General features: G+C 38.1%; 1 protein-coding gene across 3 annotated transcripts in view; it reads left to right on the top strand.

Moving 5' to 3' along the window:
* NAV2 (neuron navigator 2) overlaps positions 1-17,974 on the top strand; it is a 352,842-nt gene that overhangs the window by 277,818 nt on the left and 57,050 nt on the right. For 2 of the 3 annotated variants that reach the window (XM_089521370.1, XM_089521367.1), the window contains 7 exons: positions 1,957-2,022; positions 3,947-3,991; positions 6,569-6,729; positions 7,304-7,492; positions 12,472-12,524; positions 13,729-13,752; positions 15,350-15,424. In XM_089521370.1, the coding sequence (XP_089377496.1) occupies positions 1,957-2,022; positions 3,947-3,991; positions 6,569-6,729; positions 7,304-7,492; positions 12,472-12,524; positions 13,729-13,752; positions 15,350-15,424 (613 nt within the window). The remainder of the gene's footprint in view (positions 1-1,956; positions 2,023-3,946; positions 3,992-6,568; positions 6,730-7,303; positions 7,493-12,471; positions 12,525-13,728; positions 13,753-15,349; positions 15,425-17,974) is intronic. The other variant, XM_089521369.1, reaches the window with a different exon arrangement.

Below are 17,974 nucleotides of genomic sequence, written 5' to 3'. Positions count from 1 at the left end.
CTCAACTGCCAGTGGCATCCCTAGGGTTGGTATCACTCAGTGCAGTAACTCATGGTGTCACTCCTCTCTTTTCACACCATACAGAATCCTGAGCAGTGCTTTTTTGCACTAATGTTAATCATAAATCATAATTTCCATATAGCACCGAGTGTAATACTAATAGTTGTGACATAAACAACTAGCAAAAGTAAAAGTATACCTTCAAATTACAATATCATATGCACAACCGAAATGTATTTACGTATGAATGGTGAAGATTTGGTTAAAATGTGATGTTTTAAAGAAAATTTTAAAAGAAAAGGAGGTCCCGATTTGGAGGTTATTGCTGTGCTGCCGCCAGGCCGCCATAAGCAGCTGGTGGCAATGCGGAGATGTCACGCCCACACTGTTTGGATGCGGAGCATGTGTGACATCATCATGGTGGCACCCATGTGGATGGTACGCTGCTATGATGCTGCTGCCGGCACATTCTAGGGTTAGGGACTGTGTGGGACCGCTTTTGGGCCGTCTGTCTCGGCCCTAAGTTAGGAGCCAAGGGCTACTTTTCAGGTTAGCAAACAGCTCAGTGGCTGAACATTTTTAAAACGTTTTAAAGGATGCATAAATATGAGCTAAATATATGTAAAACAGATCAAAATTAGCTGAAATTAAATATTAACATTAATATCTTAAGTAATGTTTATTTTAAAAAGTCTCCCCACTCACTATTACAAAATAAAATGCCTCTACTAATACTTGATTATGATTAAATATAAATTTCTGTATATTCTACAAATAAAGTGAAATTAAATGGGCTGTAATTAATATGATGTTTACTATTGATATTGAATTAAAAGGAACCATATTAACTGTGACATGGACTATCTCACTTTTTCCCATTATCATGAATTTAATATTGTGGCCAGTTTTTTTAAATGAAGATTCTGCGTGGCCCAGGTGCACTGAAAAGCTATCAGTTGGCAATGTGGGGCTTACAAGCTTTGTTTTGCCTACTTGTGATTTATATCCATACTTCAATTTACTTACATTTGTTTTTTTTATAACAAAAGTGAACTCTTGTAATTGGAGTTACTTACTAATCCCACTGCATGTTGTTGAAGGACAAAATTTGAAACACAGGTACCAACTGGTAAAAGAAAAGAAAAAAGGTCTGGGAAACACAGCTGTCGCAAACAAAACAACACTCTTCAGTTTAATATTTTCCTTTTAAGCAAAATAGTCCTGATTACAGAACTAGAGAGTGATATGATTCCTGCCCAAATTGCAACTGTGGCTTGGGATGGTTTATTGACTTGGGAAAAAGCCTTTCCACTGGAATGCTGTCAGTGGTTCTCTACCCTCCATATCCACTTTCCAAATAGGTTATTCCCAGATTCAAATCTTTCCCAGATCCATTACACTTGATTTTGCATTGTATAATCACAAGAGGGGTCCTAGAATTCATACGTCATCTCATTATGTTGCTGTTGGAATGATACCACTGCGATATTAGTCTTGTAGTTTGATGGAGATGCTGGGGGCACCAGATCTGCTAACTGTGTAATACAATCATCCATCTACTGTATGATGGAATGACAGCATATATACTTTTTCAAGGTCCCTTTTGCAGTGTACAGTCTCATGGAAGGTGAGACCTACCTGTTCAGCTCATGCATTCATTTTCCATGTGGATAAGAAACCACAAAATGAAAGTTTCCAAATTAGCCTTTAATCCTTCTTCAGAGAAGATCACAGGACTTGAAATATTATGAAGTTTCTCTGGCTCTACTGTATAACTTAACGCCTCTGTTAGAATCTTTTGATGTTCTGTGGCTTCATAAAACAAAACAACTGTTGAAAACTCTTGATATTTTTTTTGTTCCCTTTCTTCCTTTTGTGCTAATATTCCTCTCTCTTTTTGTTGTTGTTGTTTTGTTCTGTTTTGTTTTTCTGTCGTGTTGGACTTTATTCTTCTAGCCCTCTCTCTTCCCCTGCTGCTAGTCCCAAATTCTGCAGAAATACTTTACCCAGGAGACAGGACAGGTAATACTGTCTCAGGGCAGTAGAATGCCCAAGGCCCAAGAGGTTTCACTGAGACACTTAAGAAACCACAGTGTATTGTGCAAGACTGTGCTCAGTTAAGAAGTGTGTGTATATGTGTGTGTGGTTTTCACTGGGATGTGTGTCAGAAGACATGCTAGTGAGAGTCCATTTTATGGTGCTAAGCCCCCATTTACTCTGGGGAATGGTATGTGGTAGAGCTGACAGGCATAGGGGACTCTTTCTGCCCTGCGACAATAACAAAATCAACAATCACTTTAGAGGTTCTCCTTCACTTATCTATCAGTTTAAACTCTCACTAGCATTTCAGCATTCCAGTGGCATGCTGCTTCCCCCCACGTTTCAGGCTCACTCACCTTTTGTCTTGATTCCTCTGTGCCAGATATTCCAAGTGTGGCTGAAATATCTTCTTGTCATAAATTACTCACCTCAGTTTGGCTTGGGGTATATGTGTCTTGTGGGCTTTTTTATCCACATTTATATCTGTATCTCTGTATATGTATGTGTGGCTACCATGTAAAAATTAATGTCGGGAAGCAGATTTGGTTGCATTTGGCTATGTATTAGAAGTGCTATTGCTGGTATCTGTGCTATGTTTATCTGACACCTAGTAGCTGATAATAATGTTAGAATGAATGTGATTGCTTCTCTTTCTTACACTACTGCCATTTCAGATGGTGGTATATTTCATAGTCAGAAATCTTTTCAGCTATGGTTCAAAGCTCATTGTTGGAGACATTATATTCAGGATCCTTTTTTTTAAGGCAGCATATTTTAAGAACATTTGTTTCAACTGTCTTTTATGCCTTGTGATATATAGCAAGATTACAAACCTGCATCAATCACACACCCGTTACAATGGAAGCATTTATATCTTTGGCAGGTATAGCTAGTACATAGACACTTTTGATAATTTCTAGTCAGTAGTCAGCCATTCTTTGCTTCTGAAGCATGCGCCTATGAAGATGTTCATACTAGCGCTTTATGGCTGGTAAAACGTTTAGGAAGTGTGTATGTCTGAAAGCTTGACACACTTCCTAAACATCAGGGTATTGTCCCCTCGCCTCCAGTGTCTCTGAATCGTTCGGGGAGCAGTCAATTCCCATGAATGCAAAGTTTCCATTCATGGGAAATGACTGCTCCCCGAATGATTCAGGGATGCTGAAGGCAAGGGGACTATTCCCTGACATTTAGGAGGCACGTCAGGCTTTCAGACACGCGCAGCACTTACCCCACAGTAAGCCTAAATGCCCACAGGTCTTCTCTGGTTTCCTATAAAAAACTGTCTTCATATTTTGAAATGAACATATTGATTAGTTACACAACTCTCCTCACCCCCCCCCCTTTTTCTGACCTTCCAAGTATTTGTTGCTCAATTTTACAAATTATGCCCATGTGAAAAGTGAAAACCTTTTTGTATTTCTATTGCAATTAAATGAAGTGTTTTTGAAGGCAGTATTCATTGGAGATTACTGCTACTGTATATAATCTTATTTTAATGCTGTCTCTATATTAAAATTATTGATTTGAAGTATTGCACGCTTCATTTTAAGAAAGAACTGATATAGTCATTGCTGTGCAAGATAAACTGTGCGGTCACTGTGATACCAAATTTAATAGACCGTTAAAAGTCAAATAAAGGAAGTATGCTTATAACTAGTAAAATGGTTTGAGAGTACAACCTTCGGATTTACTTCTTTTAGCATGGTCCCTTGTGCATGTTCTGTATAACACAGTCCACACATTGTTAGAAACTGTTTGCATGTTGGTTTGGTGGGGCCCCTGGCTCTTTCCTCTGGTACTATGATGTAGCTGTATAATGGTAAATTCCCCTCTCTTTCAAGCTGATCTTTAATCTTCCCCTTTTATTCTTCTCTGAAGTTCTTTTCTTTTAACTTTTCTACAGCGACCCACATCTTGATAGGAACACTTTGCCTAAGAAAGGACTCAGGTATTGGTGTTTCCTGCATAGCATAAGCAGTTTTCCATGTGGTTTTTAGAGCTTTGCTTTGTGTGTCTTTTGTGACCGTGGGCAGTGCTGGTGGTGGCGATGGTCAGCTTTTGCAGTGAGTGGCTGCAATCTCTTCCTCCCTGTTCCCCTCCCCACCTCTTTGAAGCAGATCATTTTCGCCATTCCCCACCCTAAATGCTTCTTTTCATCTGATGGCTTCTTAGCTTGAGCAAGGACTACATATGTAGCTGGCTGGCTCTTCCAAAAACCATCTCACAAACCATCATTGGGCTTGATCTGCAAGCAATAATTTGCAGCTTTTATGACTGAAGTAGTTAACCCTTTTCATGCTATTCTCATAGTGTAACTTCTGAAATGCTGATCAAGAGGAGTGTAGAGGTTATTAGAAATGCAGATTTTGCTCCACAGTACTTGAAGCTGTAATTGTGCTTAAAACAAAAAAGAACCAGACCAATCAGACACTCCATAAATGCTTCTGTAACATTATCATGTAATGCTGGCGATTTGACACCAAGAGAAATTACACTGAGAAGAGTGTGTTCCTTCTCAGACCTACCATTTCAGTAGTTTTATTAACATGAGTGCTACAAATTGAAAGTGCTAAACTAATTCCATGGAAAGCATCTGGCTAACTTAACAACATTTCAACTTCTGACTGAATTGTGCTGCTTTTTATGCTAACTGAGCTGGTGGGTTTAAATTATAGCTGCAATTTATTTTATGCTATAAACACATTGTTCTTTATAGCAGCTTTGTCTCACTGAGCTGGATGGTAAAAGCGTTTTTGTAAAGTGGGAGGGAGGGGCAAGATGGAGTTAGATGGTGGATCTGAATCATTTTCTATGCCTGTCAGATTGCTCCAACTAATAACAAACACCATCTTTTAATTATGAAATATGTGACTGTCTAAGAGGTAGGTATTTGCAGTTTGCTTTTTTTTTATATTGTGCTAACAATATATATGCCTTTTTATGGTACCAGCCCTCAATGATCTATATACATGGAAAACTTTTAACACCAGGTGACGAGTTCTGACTGATAGGAGGAAAAAGGTGGTGCTTCCAACACCATATTTTCTATCTTCAGTAGCTCTAGGACTGGCTTTCATCTATATCCACACCTTGCATGTTCAAAATCCATTTGTGCAACATAAATGGGCTTTACCTGCATTTTTTTATTTTGGCCTAAATCCGATATCATGCTAAGACCTGGCCAGTAATGTAACTCTTGCCCCTATATTCCATCACTGGAAGGCTATCCAGACCTAGAGCAGGTGTTGAGGTCTTCAGGAGAAAGTGGAATTGTCCTCATATTTCCTCTGTCAGAAACAATTCCATCAGGAGACCAACTCCAATCAGGTCCTGGCCTTTGTTTTTAGCAAGTAGAGTTTATCTCTGCCTTGCAGATACCACAAGAGTTCAGCTGTTTAAATGCTTATTTATTTGTTTGTTACGTTTACCAGATTTTCTCTGCAAGGGGCATATAGTGATGTCCCTCGTTGTTCCTCTTTCCCTATCACACCTCCATCCTCATGTTATCTTTACAGTCATCCTGTGAGATAGGTTAGATGAATTGCTTGTGCTATGCATTAGTTCACTTAGTATATTGCATGGTGGAGATCTGAACCTTGATTCTCCTAGTCACACAATAATGCTAGGAATGGTGGAGAGAAGTAGGAAAAGAGGAAGGCCGCACTTTAGATGGATAGAGACAACCAGAGAGGTCATAGGCATCAATCTGCAGGACTTTAACAAAGCAGTGGGAGGATAGGTGGTCTTGGAGATGTATTATCCACAGGGTCGCCATTATTCAGGGTTGGCTCGAGGGCAATTAACAGCAAGCAGTGCACGCGCCATGGACGCATATGCCATTGCCTGTTCCATTGTGCGACTTTCAGCATAAGCTGAAAGCCGTGTATAACGCACCCACATATCATGCGGGCACACTGTACTTGAATGGGAGACCACCAACAAATATCACAAAAACATATATGAATCACATTTTGTTTGTTTTGGCTTGATTTCCAGAATCACTCATATTCACTTTGCCAGCAGCATATATGACATTTTATCTGATAAATACCACATAACAGTGCTGAACAGCATTTTTTCACAATTACAGGTAGGAGATTCTCAGATAGCCAATACCATCTGTAAAATTACAGCATTGTCTTGAATGAAAAATTCAGAGCATTCCTATTTGTAATTAATGGATTGGATCCAGGCTCTGTCACATTTGATCACTGAAATCAAGTTAATCCTGAGTCACTTAATAACTACTAATTCCAGTGTCACTACTCTAAATGTGACTGAATCTAGATTTAACTATGTATGTTCAGAATGAGATGAGCTCATACATGTGTATAAGATCAGATCCCAAAGATTTCTTTTATGTAACTTATGTTGGCACAATCCACAGGTTTTTTTTTAAAAAAAAGTATTTTGGCAAACAAGGGACATATTTCAGGTTGCTTTCTTTTTCCTACCTACATATCTTTGGATTTTGGCCAAATGAAATTTTTCTTTAGCAAAAATAAGGCTGGTTTTCTTTGTGCAGGTATACCCCATCATCACAACTTCGCAATCAAGAAGAAGCAAAAGAATGGCTGCGTTCACACTCTGCTGGAGGACTTCAAGATACAGTTGTCAATTCCCCATTTTCTTCTGGTTCCAGTATTACATCACCTTCTGGGACCAGATTTAACTTCTCTCAACTTGGTGAGTGAAGTCACATGTTTTTTTAATCCCAGAGATGAGAAGACAGCAGGATATAAATAAAAATAGAAGCAACAACAACATATTAATTAGGGATTGATCAGGGATGTGGAATGTAACTCCATGGGTTGCTGGACTGCAGCTTTCATCAGTCCTCACAGTACAGCAAGTGGTGATGGATGATGGGAAATATAGTCCAACAGCATCCCTGGTTTATATGCTTCCTGAATCTAATTATCTTCCTGAATCTAATTATCTTTATTTGGTTTGAACTCTTGTGATATAGAAATAGTTATATGAAGAAGTTAAAAAAGAGAGCCCATTTCCTGGAGCCTTCCATACCCTTGTTATTCTCTTATCATGCTGTTATTCTTGGGACAAGATTGTCCCAAGAGTTCTGTATATGCACTGGAAATTCTTGCATACCTGTTGAATTGATCAAATACTTGTAAACAGAGAAATTGCAGAAAGATATAAACATGCTATATACTGATACAGTAACAGTAATATTTTAGTAGGCGTGTGTGTGTGCGTGCATGTAGATTTATGAATTTTCTGTGTCTTCCTTGCATTCTAGCAAGCCCTACCACAGCAACCCAGATGAGTTTGTCAAACCCAACCATGCTTCGGACACACAGTCTCTCTAATGCAGATGGCCCTTATGATCCTTACAGTGACACCCGGTTCCGGAACAGCTCAATGTCGCTGGATGAAAAGAGCAGGACAATGAGCCGTTCTGGGTCATTCCGGGATGGCTTTGAAGAGGGTAAGTGGAGATTTTTTTCAAAGTTTAGATTAAGTTTATAGCTGAAACTAGGTGTGGAAGATAATTATGAAAAATTACTGAAGTGTTAACCAATAACCAATATGTCGTGTTAATTAACGTTGGTTTTGTTTATATTTAAGGTTATTTTAAAAACAATGCAAAAAGAAAGCATATAAAATGTTGGTTAATGTAATAAGCGCTGAGTTCAATAAATTTTGACATAAAGTAAACACGGATTTGGCAATCAGATTTTGTTATCTGAGATGTAATGCAAAATAGCCTTAGACCACTTCAGCATTTAATGCCTTGAATTTTCCAGGTGTCAAATGCTGTGAAATACCATGTAATGTTTCCATCAAAGAAAATCCTTTTTCCTGTCTACAGCAATACCTAATGTTAACTTTTCAGTGTGTAAAGATAGTTCACTTCATGTCTTTCAGTCCTAATGTAGGCAGCTTTCAAGGATTTATATCCCGCCTTTCTCCCACAATGGGATTCAAGACAAGTTACAATAATTAAAAAAAACAAACTAAAACATTGATTAAAAAAGTTAGAAGATAATTAAATATTACCAACATTAAAATATAAGTTAAAAACAGCATAGTTAAAACCAGTAAAAACAATTAAAACATTAAAACAGCACACCACATTTCACAAGTAAAATTCACCCACCAAATGCCTACCTAAATAAAAATTTCTTCAGCTGCCGGCAGAAAGAGAGCAAGGAGGGAGCCGATATAACTTCCCATGGAAGGGACTTCCACAGTCTGAGAACCAGTGGCAGCTAGTTGATTCCATCTTAGAGGATGATGAATCCAGTCTGGATTTTAGTCTATTCTTGAAGGAAATGTGAAAGGTGCCAATCTCTATGGCAAAAAGTCAACACCTTGGATAACTCCTTTAAATTTCAGATTAGAGCTCAGAGTGGATTCACTGCCCTATTGGCATACAAGCAACCCCCTCCCCTGCTGATTTCTTCCCTCTTTGATATTCATTAAATGCTAATGATCTAAAACTCTTGGTACATTTAATATTATTTGTATTTGCTTATGTTACTACTTCATAAGCTCCAGATAGCAATTCCCTAACTTGAGCAAAATATATGTTTCCTTTCTCATATTATGAATCAAATGTGGATTGTACGTATCTCTGTTTTTGGATACTGATTTTTTGGAGGGGTAGGGGAGAAAGATTTATTGTGGCAAACTGGACAGCAAATTTTGAGGCTTTGTCTTTGAACCAATAATGGTGTTTAGAAGATGGGCAACAACCACACTTTTGTTTGCTTCAAATTCAGATCTGCTTTCCTTAAATTAAGAATTGTGTTATTGTCCAGAGCAATCAGGGAGGAAGCTATTTCAATAACACATAATACAAAGCATAAAATTACTGTGAAGATCATTGAAGAAAACAAAATAATTAGAGAATTTAATGTCATAAGATTAAACTTCTCTTACACTTGCGCTTGAGTTTCATGTTAAACTGTAAAATAATTAAAGGTTCATGGGTTTTTTTGTCCTTTTCTCCAAATTACAGTGTCAATGAATTAGTGCTTTTAGCTTCATTAATGATAATAGTTAAAACTATATTAATTCATCCAGAAATAGTGTACTATGAAGAGTATATCTTTAACCAAAAAAAATATGCAGGCATAAATGACAAAATATATGAAAGGTTTCCTAATAAGTGTACTTTTGGCCTTAAAATGGAATAACAGTATGCATTCCATCAGCAAGAAACACAACACTGTTGGTATTCAATTTTGCAGGCATGGTAGACATTTTGGTCAGCTAAGAGGTTACCAGATATTCTTGGTATTTGATAAATGTAAAAGTGAGTTGCATAAGACAGGACCATTTTCTTACTTGGAGATTATAATAATAGGGTCAAATTTGTTTTTCTGGATAGATCACTTTAAAATTAGCTGGAAATCTCTAAGGCAAGCTTATGTTAAAGGTTATAGGAATAGGTTTCAAAGAAGCCTATGCCAGCATAGAATTGCAGCTGGAAGGGTGAACTTGATGACACTGTTTTATTGGGTTTACTTTATTTATTGGGTATACATTATCTAATAAATAACATTTGGAGGGCCATTTGAAGGAAGAATTTATACAATAAAAAGAAATAAAATAGAAACCCTGTGATTCTACTTTATCTGCTGTGGAAACATCCTAAAGAATCTTTGGATTTGCAGCTTAGGAAGGGGCATTTGCAATTCTCAGCCAGAGAGTGCCTACATCTCAGAATTCAATAGGATTTTGCTATAGCAGTTAAAGTGAAATACAGTGCCATAATTGTGTGGTGTGAATGGGCCCTGGGTATTAGGGACACATTTTTAAATAGACCATTCTCAAGCTGGCTGATGGAACAATCCAGAACCAGTGCACTATTCCATCGTGGCAGCTGATTGAGGCAATAGACCCAAAGTTCTAAATCCCTTTGGTACATTTACTTTTCTCTATCACTCTACAGTTTTAATTTTCCTGCCTCGCCAGCTCTTCCATTTTTTTTATTTCTAGCTCCCTTCCTTCCTTTTTAAAAATCTTTAAAAAATCTTTCAAAATATTCCTCTAAAGATAAATTTAAAGTATGGGTACTGGTTTAAGGAAGAAAAAGTGATAAATACAAAATTTAGATGTCTGAGAAAGGAGCCCTATTTGCTTTCTGAGAAAAAAAATCTCTCTCAGGACCACAGGTATAGAAGTCGAAGACGGTAAGGGATATGACCAAAGCACTGAAAAATCTCACTTGACCGCTAAGAGGTGAACCTCTGAACCTGCGGCAGAATTAGCATTAAAGAAAATACTTCTTTCATTCAGTGACAGTGAGTTGGAAGGACATTCTGTATAACTCCAGGGTTCAGTAAGACCCAAGGAAATTGATTTAGGTAAGGGGAGAAAGCCTAAAAAGTCAAAGGAAAAAGAAGTCTAACAACATACCTGAAAGGGGTTTAAAGGGAGCAAAGGGATGCACAGCAGTCTTCAGATCGTGACTCTTGGATGCTAACAAAACTCTGACTGTTTTGTCAGCTTTCGGTTTTACTGCCTCCCTATGCCTTTTCCAGGAAAGGGACTCACTGAAAACCATGCCCAGATATCTAAAAAGTTGAGTTTGTTCTATGTATGTTGGTCTAAGATCCATTTGTGCTTTGTAGAGTTTCTGTCAAATACAGTGTGCCCTTGCTTTATGCGGGGATCCGTTCTGGACTCCCCCGTGTAAAGCAAATTCCACGTATGCTTGAGCCCCATTTAAATGAATGGGGCTCGTGCACACGGCAGTGTGGCCGCGCACACCCCATTAGTCCCTATGGGACGTTCTGCCCCTTCTTCCCCATGCGGCTTTCAGCATATACTGAAAGCTGCATAAAGTGTGCCCACATATGACACGGGCGCACTGTACCATTACATTGGTTTTGGAGTAATTATTGACAGTTGTTCTTGATGACAATGGACATGCCGTCATGGAAGAACGGCATATCAAGCTTTGTTTTTCCTTTTTTACTGGGGATGTGTAAATAAGTAGTGTTCATATGCTATTTGTTCAACACATAACATTGAGTTAGGTGGCACTATTATGTTAGGGATAAAAGTCAAACATTTTATAAACATCAATATGAGACTAGGGCCCGATACAGATGGGAAAAATGTGTTGTCCTGCGGCTTTATTACAGCCAATTACAGCAGTTTCTGCACATGAAACAGCAAGAAGTAATATATAATAGCAGAAATGTTATTTTCTGCATATAAAATCTGTTTTTGCACAAAACAATCATCTGCAAATTTTGTGCAGAATCCGAACTGTGGAAATTCATATCAGTCCAGGGTTCTTTTCAAAATTTCTCAGCACTCAGAATATGTTTTTCTACCATTATTTGAATATTTTTAAATATTCTTTCCATCTTTGCTTTAACACCACTGAATTTTGGGTCACAACTAAAGTCCTAGTAATTTCATGGGGTCTGCTCTAGGTAGGACCAATACTAGATTCAGCCTAGATTTTCCAGGACACAGCAAAATATATTTTCATTTCATGAAACTTAGTTATTTCAAGACACTTTATTGCTTACATTTAGATTTGATAGATATTAGTTTTTAAAACAAGCACATGTTCAAAGTCAGTTGAAATTTCTTATTTTACAAGGTATATATTTATTTAGTTTCCCTTCACCCACCCACCCACATGCACATATACACACATATAAGGGAAGTATAACTTGTGATCCTTCTGAGCTTATTGAACTTTATTGTCAATCAGTCATAGCCAACATAAATGATTATGAAAGTTGCAGTCAAAGAGCATCTGTGAACCGAGGCAATCTTTCATGTATCTGATGCAATGGACTACAGTCCATCAAATCGTAAGACCACATAAAATGTATTAGTCTTTGAGATGCCACAAGACTCTTTGTTGTTGTTTTGAAAGGTTCTGGAAGAGCATTGGTTTCCCATTCCTGCCACTGAAGAATTTTCAAAATATAATCCATACTTTTCCCTCTTACTTTGCTATCTGAAATCTAGTTTTTGTCTGTATTATTCACATCAAAATATTCAGTCTCCTTTATTTATGAAGTTTTTTAACTCCCTTTTGCTGTTTATGCTTCAGGCCAACCATATGGTGAAACTGGACTGGTCAGTTTAACCTTTACTCTGTCTGCTTCTCATCATCTTCTGTTTCATTTTCCATGTGCTATCATGACTTTGCAATGTTTCAAACATAACAGGCAGACAAATAATGATTTTTAAAGCTTTATTTGAGACCATTTTTGGGTATGTTTTGTATAATGCTCCCATTTATTTCAGCTTACTTCTTGGTACTTCTGCAAGATTTGTTTTGAGTAAATATGCTCATGACTGGTGATGCAATTTTTTTTAAATGATAAAATGTTAAACATCTTAGAAGCATCTGTAGTAAATAATCTGCTTCCATTGCTTATGGAACGCAGTCAGATGAGTAATGTGTATCTTTTATGTTTCTTTTAGTGCATGGCTCCTCTCTGTCATTAGTTTCGAGCACATCATCTATTTATTCAACGGTGAGTGTCACAAAATAGAAATATCCACCTTTTTTTTCAAAACCAGGCACAGTCCAGAAAATTAAACCAAACTGAAATCAAAGAAACTTCCATGTTTAACTGTAACATTATGTCCCTAGGTCAAGCTACTCCTGTCCATCTGCTGAAAAGGAGTTCCCATAGCTCCTGGGAGATGTTCCTAGTGATCATGGGATTGCTCCCTTAAACATGCAAAACTATCTAATTTCTCCCATTTGTTTTGAACAGTATCATAGTTCAAATAAAACTTTAGCTCAGAAAAAGTACATATGTTTTATTTAGAGAAAATACACTTACAATAGCAGTTATCCCATTATCCTTTTATTTGCAGCATTTATTCTCCTCATGGATTGGGTAATAGGATATGGTTGTGATTTAGTCATAAGGCTTGGTTTATATCTTAAATGTTTTTATTCTCATATCATAAAAGCTGTATGTTGTAACAGTTTAATTCACATTGATGTATTAAGAGAATATTATAGTTTCAACTTTAACCCTGCATCCACTTACCTGAAATCAGTGGCGTCCCCACAGTGGGTGACACCTGGCCTGGGAAAAGCCCGCTTCTGTGTTCGATGGAACTTCTGGCCCCAAACTTCCAGTGGAGTTTCCAGAAGTCCGGGACCAGAAGGATATTCGTGAGAACTGCAGCTGCACCTCTGCGGCCAGAGGCGGCACTAGCATGGGCCTCAGCAAAATTTGCACAGGCCCTGGGAAAGCCAGCTCCGGCCGGGAGAGGGCCTGCCCAGCCTGGGAAAGGCCAGGTCTGGGCTGGAAAAGCCCCTCTGGCCGAGGGAAAGCTAGCTCTTGGGTGGTGGAAGAGCTCTCATGTGGACCAAAAAACGCCTGCGGGGGGGGGGGGGATAACTGGGTGTCACACACCCTCCCATTATGGGTGTCACCTGGTGTAGTCTGACCCTCCCCCGCTCCCCGTTAATGCTACTCCCTGAAATTAAACACTATTAAATCCAAAAGGATTGCCTCCTAAGCAAATATGACTAGGGCTAAACATGGTAGGATGCTGACAAACACGACCAAATAAGGGAATAAAGTTAACAGAATTGCTAGATTAATTGAGAATATGTTCACGGGTGTCAAGAGGTTCAAAAGTGAAACTGATCCCAATTCTTATGTGGATTTTGATATGCATTTCATACAAGTACTCTTTATTCTTTTTTCCCCCTAGCCTGAAGAAAAGTGTCAATCAGAGGTAAGGAGGAATACTACTAGTTGTTTCTTCTGCATTGTTGGTAGACATTCTTGTTTACATATCTGGAATTTTTAAGGGAATAATGCTCCTGGATTTTGTAAAAATAAGTGACTCAAATGAAAAATGCTATCATTGTGTTTGTGTTCCTTGCACAGATATAAATCCATTTTGTCAACCACATAAGGTTCCTCACACAGAACTGTACATTTCGACGAATGGCACATGTCTCAGGGGTGGGTTTGTAGAGGGAAAAGAAGGGAGTACCAAACTGTTCTGACATATGTGTATTCATTGGTATTGACTCTGACCTGTTGCCATTAGATACATGGTGGGATGTGTGTCACATTATGTAATTTAAGATCTCCTCCACATTCAAGTGTAAACTTTTGGTTTAAGTGGCAACAACCATTAAAACATAAGGAAACTAATATTCTATTCAAGTTCAAATTAGTACTTCAGTCATAGTCAAAAGCATGCCTGAGGATCATTAGCAACAATTGGCCCTGTGACAACTAAGAACAAGGAATAGAGTCTATTCACCACTGTCTGAAGAGGGACTCTCCAGCAGAGTGTAACTCTTACATGATTCACCTTACTATCTTGCTTTAGGGTCTTCATTTTTCAAGAGCTTGCCAGTATTACTATGTATACAGCCATCTAATCAGCACAACATTGATTTGGATGCTTGTCTAATGCTTTTAAAAAAAACAATTGAGTTTTGAGAATGGTTAAAATTTAGCTGTTAACCAATCACAGTTAAAAAGATTATTTATATAAACTGAGTAGAAATAAAGACACAAAAATATTTGCAGTTTAATCTAGCATATAGTACAATTTGGCCTAGAGATTGTTGCACCAAAATGTGTATCTATCTACATGCCATATAAGATTTCTGACACAAGTTCCCAGAATTTGTGGGACATACAGGTAGTACATAAGAAACCAAAGAGCTTTGCTCTCATTCATATTTCCAGGTTCAAAAATGAGAAAAAATTGCCTATACAATTTAAAATCCATTAATCCATCCTATTTTTATGATTTTCACCAAATAGCTCCCAATAGATAGACTAAACAGAAAATAAAATTAGACAAAATAAGAAGAATAGCTAAAATGAGAATGAACAACAAATATAAAAACATAGCAAAAACCAAAAGCCAAAATATATACCAAGGAATAACTTTGGCCTCCCCCCCCTTAAATGTCTTGACCTTTGCTCCTGAAAGTATCAGTGGTATAGATCTGACAAGCTTCTGTCAGAAGAGTATCCCATAGAATAGGTGCCCAATTTGAACTGCATTATTTGTACTATTGTACTATGTTGTATTGTATTATGCTTTTATTTACAACATTAGTGGGTCTTTGAACTATAACTAACTTGTGCCATGTCTGGTTTTTGAAATTTCATATGAATGTTGTTTTTATGAAATTGTTCTTTCCATGTTTCTCTTCTTCCTTTGAAGCAGGAAGTTTATATCTGGTAATGTTTTCTAATTTTAAAACATTCTTGTATCTCAATCTTATTCTGCATCTTAACCTTGTTTCATCTAACATTCCTCTGGTGAAACTAACAATGAGATTTTGAAATGTAATATTTAGATCCGCAAGTTAAGAAGGGAGTTGGATGCATCCCAGGAAAAGGTCTCAGCTCTAACAACACAGTTAACTGCAAATGTAAGTAGCATTCAGACAGGGAAAATGGTTTTTGGTGGGAAGTAGGGTTACATAGGGAGCCAGCATAGTGTAGTGCTCTGAGAGTTGGACTAGGAAACTGAGAGGCCGGAATTCGAATTGCCTCTCAGCCATGGATACCCAGTGGTGATCTTGGGCAAGTCACAACCTCAGAGGAAAGCAAATGCAAGCCCCTTCTGTTCAAGTTATGCCAAGAAAGCCCCATAACAAGTTCACATTAGTGTCACATAAGTCAGGAGTGATTTAAAGGCACGCAACAAAAATAGCGTTACATAAGGATTTTTGTATACAGTTTTGTGTCAGAAGTAAATAGAACTAACTTAATTGCTGTCTAAACAATGCACTGTATCCAGTTATGTCACTGTGGTAGTGTAGGGCACATTCTACTAGTTTTTGAGTTGTTGTAAAGGGGACACCCACTACTACTACTATTATTGTGAAAGCAATTTCATATTTAATTCACATGTCCACTTGACCTAAGATATTGGCAGGCAACAACACTAGTGAGGATTTAGAGCAGGGGTGGGCAAAGTGTGTTCCATGGACCACATGTGCCACCTTTGGGCTGTTTTTGTGGTCCCAGTGCTTGTCAGAATAAGGCTGATGAAATAATTGGCCTAGCAGCTATGAGCACAATGATGGCATAGAATGGATAAAATCACAGCTTGTCACAGTATTTTGAAGGAGACAATAGTAAATGTAGATTTGCCATGTAATTTTTTTCTTTGAAAGAAAACCTTCTTTCTTTACAGAGGAATCACTCAGTCTTCAGAATTGTTTCCGCAAACTCTCTCCACAAACTGCTACTCTATAATTTAGACTTGAGGCTGGAAACCCTCTAGCACCAAATAGCTCAGCTGGAGAAATTCTGATTAGAAGTGGTAGTGGGAAGGGTGCATTTTATCTCCTCTCACTTCCTAAGTGGTCTGAAAACACTAAACGATTCCTGTTCCAGACTGGCTGGAGTCTTGTTTGTTTGTTTTGTTTGTTTGTTTGTTTTTATATACCGCTATTCCAAAGATCATAGCGGTAAACAGCAAGTAAGCTATTTAGCAAGTAAGCTAATTTGCCCCCAACAGTCTGGGTACTCATTTTAGCGACCTAGGAAGGATGCAAGCCTGAGTTGAGCTTGGGCCCTTTTGCTGGTCTTGAACTCGCAACCTTGTGGTTTTGAGTGAATGGCTGCAGTACAGGCATTTAACCACTGCGCCACCAGGGCTCCTCAGGAGAGGATTCTCTTCAAAATGGTGATGCACTTGTAGACATACTGATCGGTTGGTTTTGTCAGGTTTTTCTCACATCCTTGTTAATGCAGCCACTCTTCTGGGGCTCTAAATGAAGGAGGAATTTACTAAGTGGACTTCCCCTAATTGAGAGCTAGTCAACACAGAGCTGGTGTGTTTGTTTGTTTGTTTTGTTTTGTTTGCTAAAAAATAATAACCGGGAGAAGAATTTGTCAAATAGCAACCACCTTTGTCCCTATGGATGAGCTACACAACAGCTACATTATCTAAATGTAGCCAAGAAAGGCTACCTTAGTTGACACCATAGAATTTACAAATGTCCTACTATTTGAATGCCACACACATACCAGTACAGTGGACCCTTGTTATATATACTGGGGTGTGGTTCCAAGATCCCCCGTGGACAACAAAATCTGTTATGATGCTCAAGTCCCATTAAATATAATGGCAGAGCAAAATGGTGTCCCTTATAAAAATGGAAAATCAAGGTTTGATATTGGAAATTTATGCTTTTTTTGAACATTTTCAAACCGCGGATGCTTGAATCCGTGTATAAGAAATCCGTGTATAAGAAGGGCCGACTGTATTTGAATTGAGTTTTTGCTGGTACTTTAAATAGCTAGCACGTCTTTTCAAACAGGAATTATTCACTGCCGTATTTTTTAAATAAACATTTTTAGCGTTATATCACATGTAGTCCATGCTAAGCTTGTTTTTATTTTCTGACATTTTTCTCACAGATTCAGCCTGGTATGTTTTTACAGGGGCCAGAGAGAGTAAGAGCCACATATCCCAATGTTATCGCACTGTTTAGGGTTGTTTTCATTGTAGATGGGAGAACAGTTACTTAGGATAAGGCAACTATTTGCTGATGGAGAACAATGCTAGGATGATTGCCTAAAGCTTTGCTGTACCTCATAGACACTGCAGAAAAATCTGTGGTGGATTTTCTTTAGCTTGGGGAAAATAGCTTGAAAGCTGCCCTCCTAAGCATACTTGCCATGATCAAACATACCTGGGATCAGCAGACTGCACAGACAGGTAGCTATACAACAATGGGAAGAGTGCTAAGACTCATTGGAGTAGTCGCTGGCTACACCTCTGAGCCAAAGGCTAAAAGCTTGTGGCATTCTGTTCATCAGCTGAGTGCTGCGGCTGCAACCATGCACTGTAGAACTAGTGGTTGTTGTATGACCGCTTTATGCCTTGTTTTGTTCTCTAGTCACAAGAGTGCTACAGCTAAGATATATATGCTGGTGCTTATGAAGAAAAGTTTTAGAACAGGGCT

The sequence above is a fragment of the Sceloporus occidentalis genome, unplaced genomic scaffold (assembly GCF_023333645.1).
Source record: "Sceloporus occidentalis isolate IW3139 unplaced genomic scaffold, rSceOcc1.0.p SCAF_4, whole genome shotgun sequence".
NCBI classification, from domain to species: Eukaryota; Metazoa; Chordata; class Lepidosauria; order Squamata; family Phrynosomatidae; genus Sceloporus; species Sceloporus occidentalis.
The sequence above is the reverse complement of the archived record's forward strand: the minus strand, read 5'-3'. Positions and strand labels throughout refer to the sequence as shown.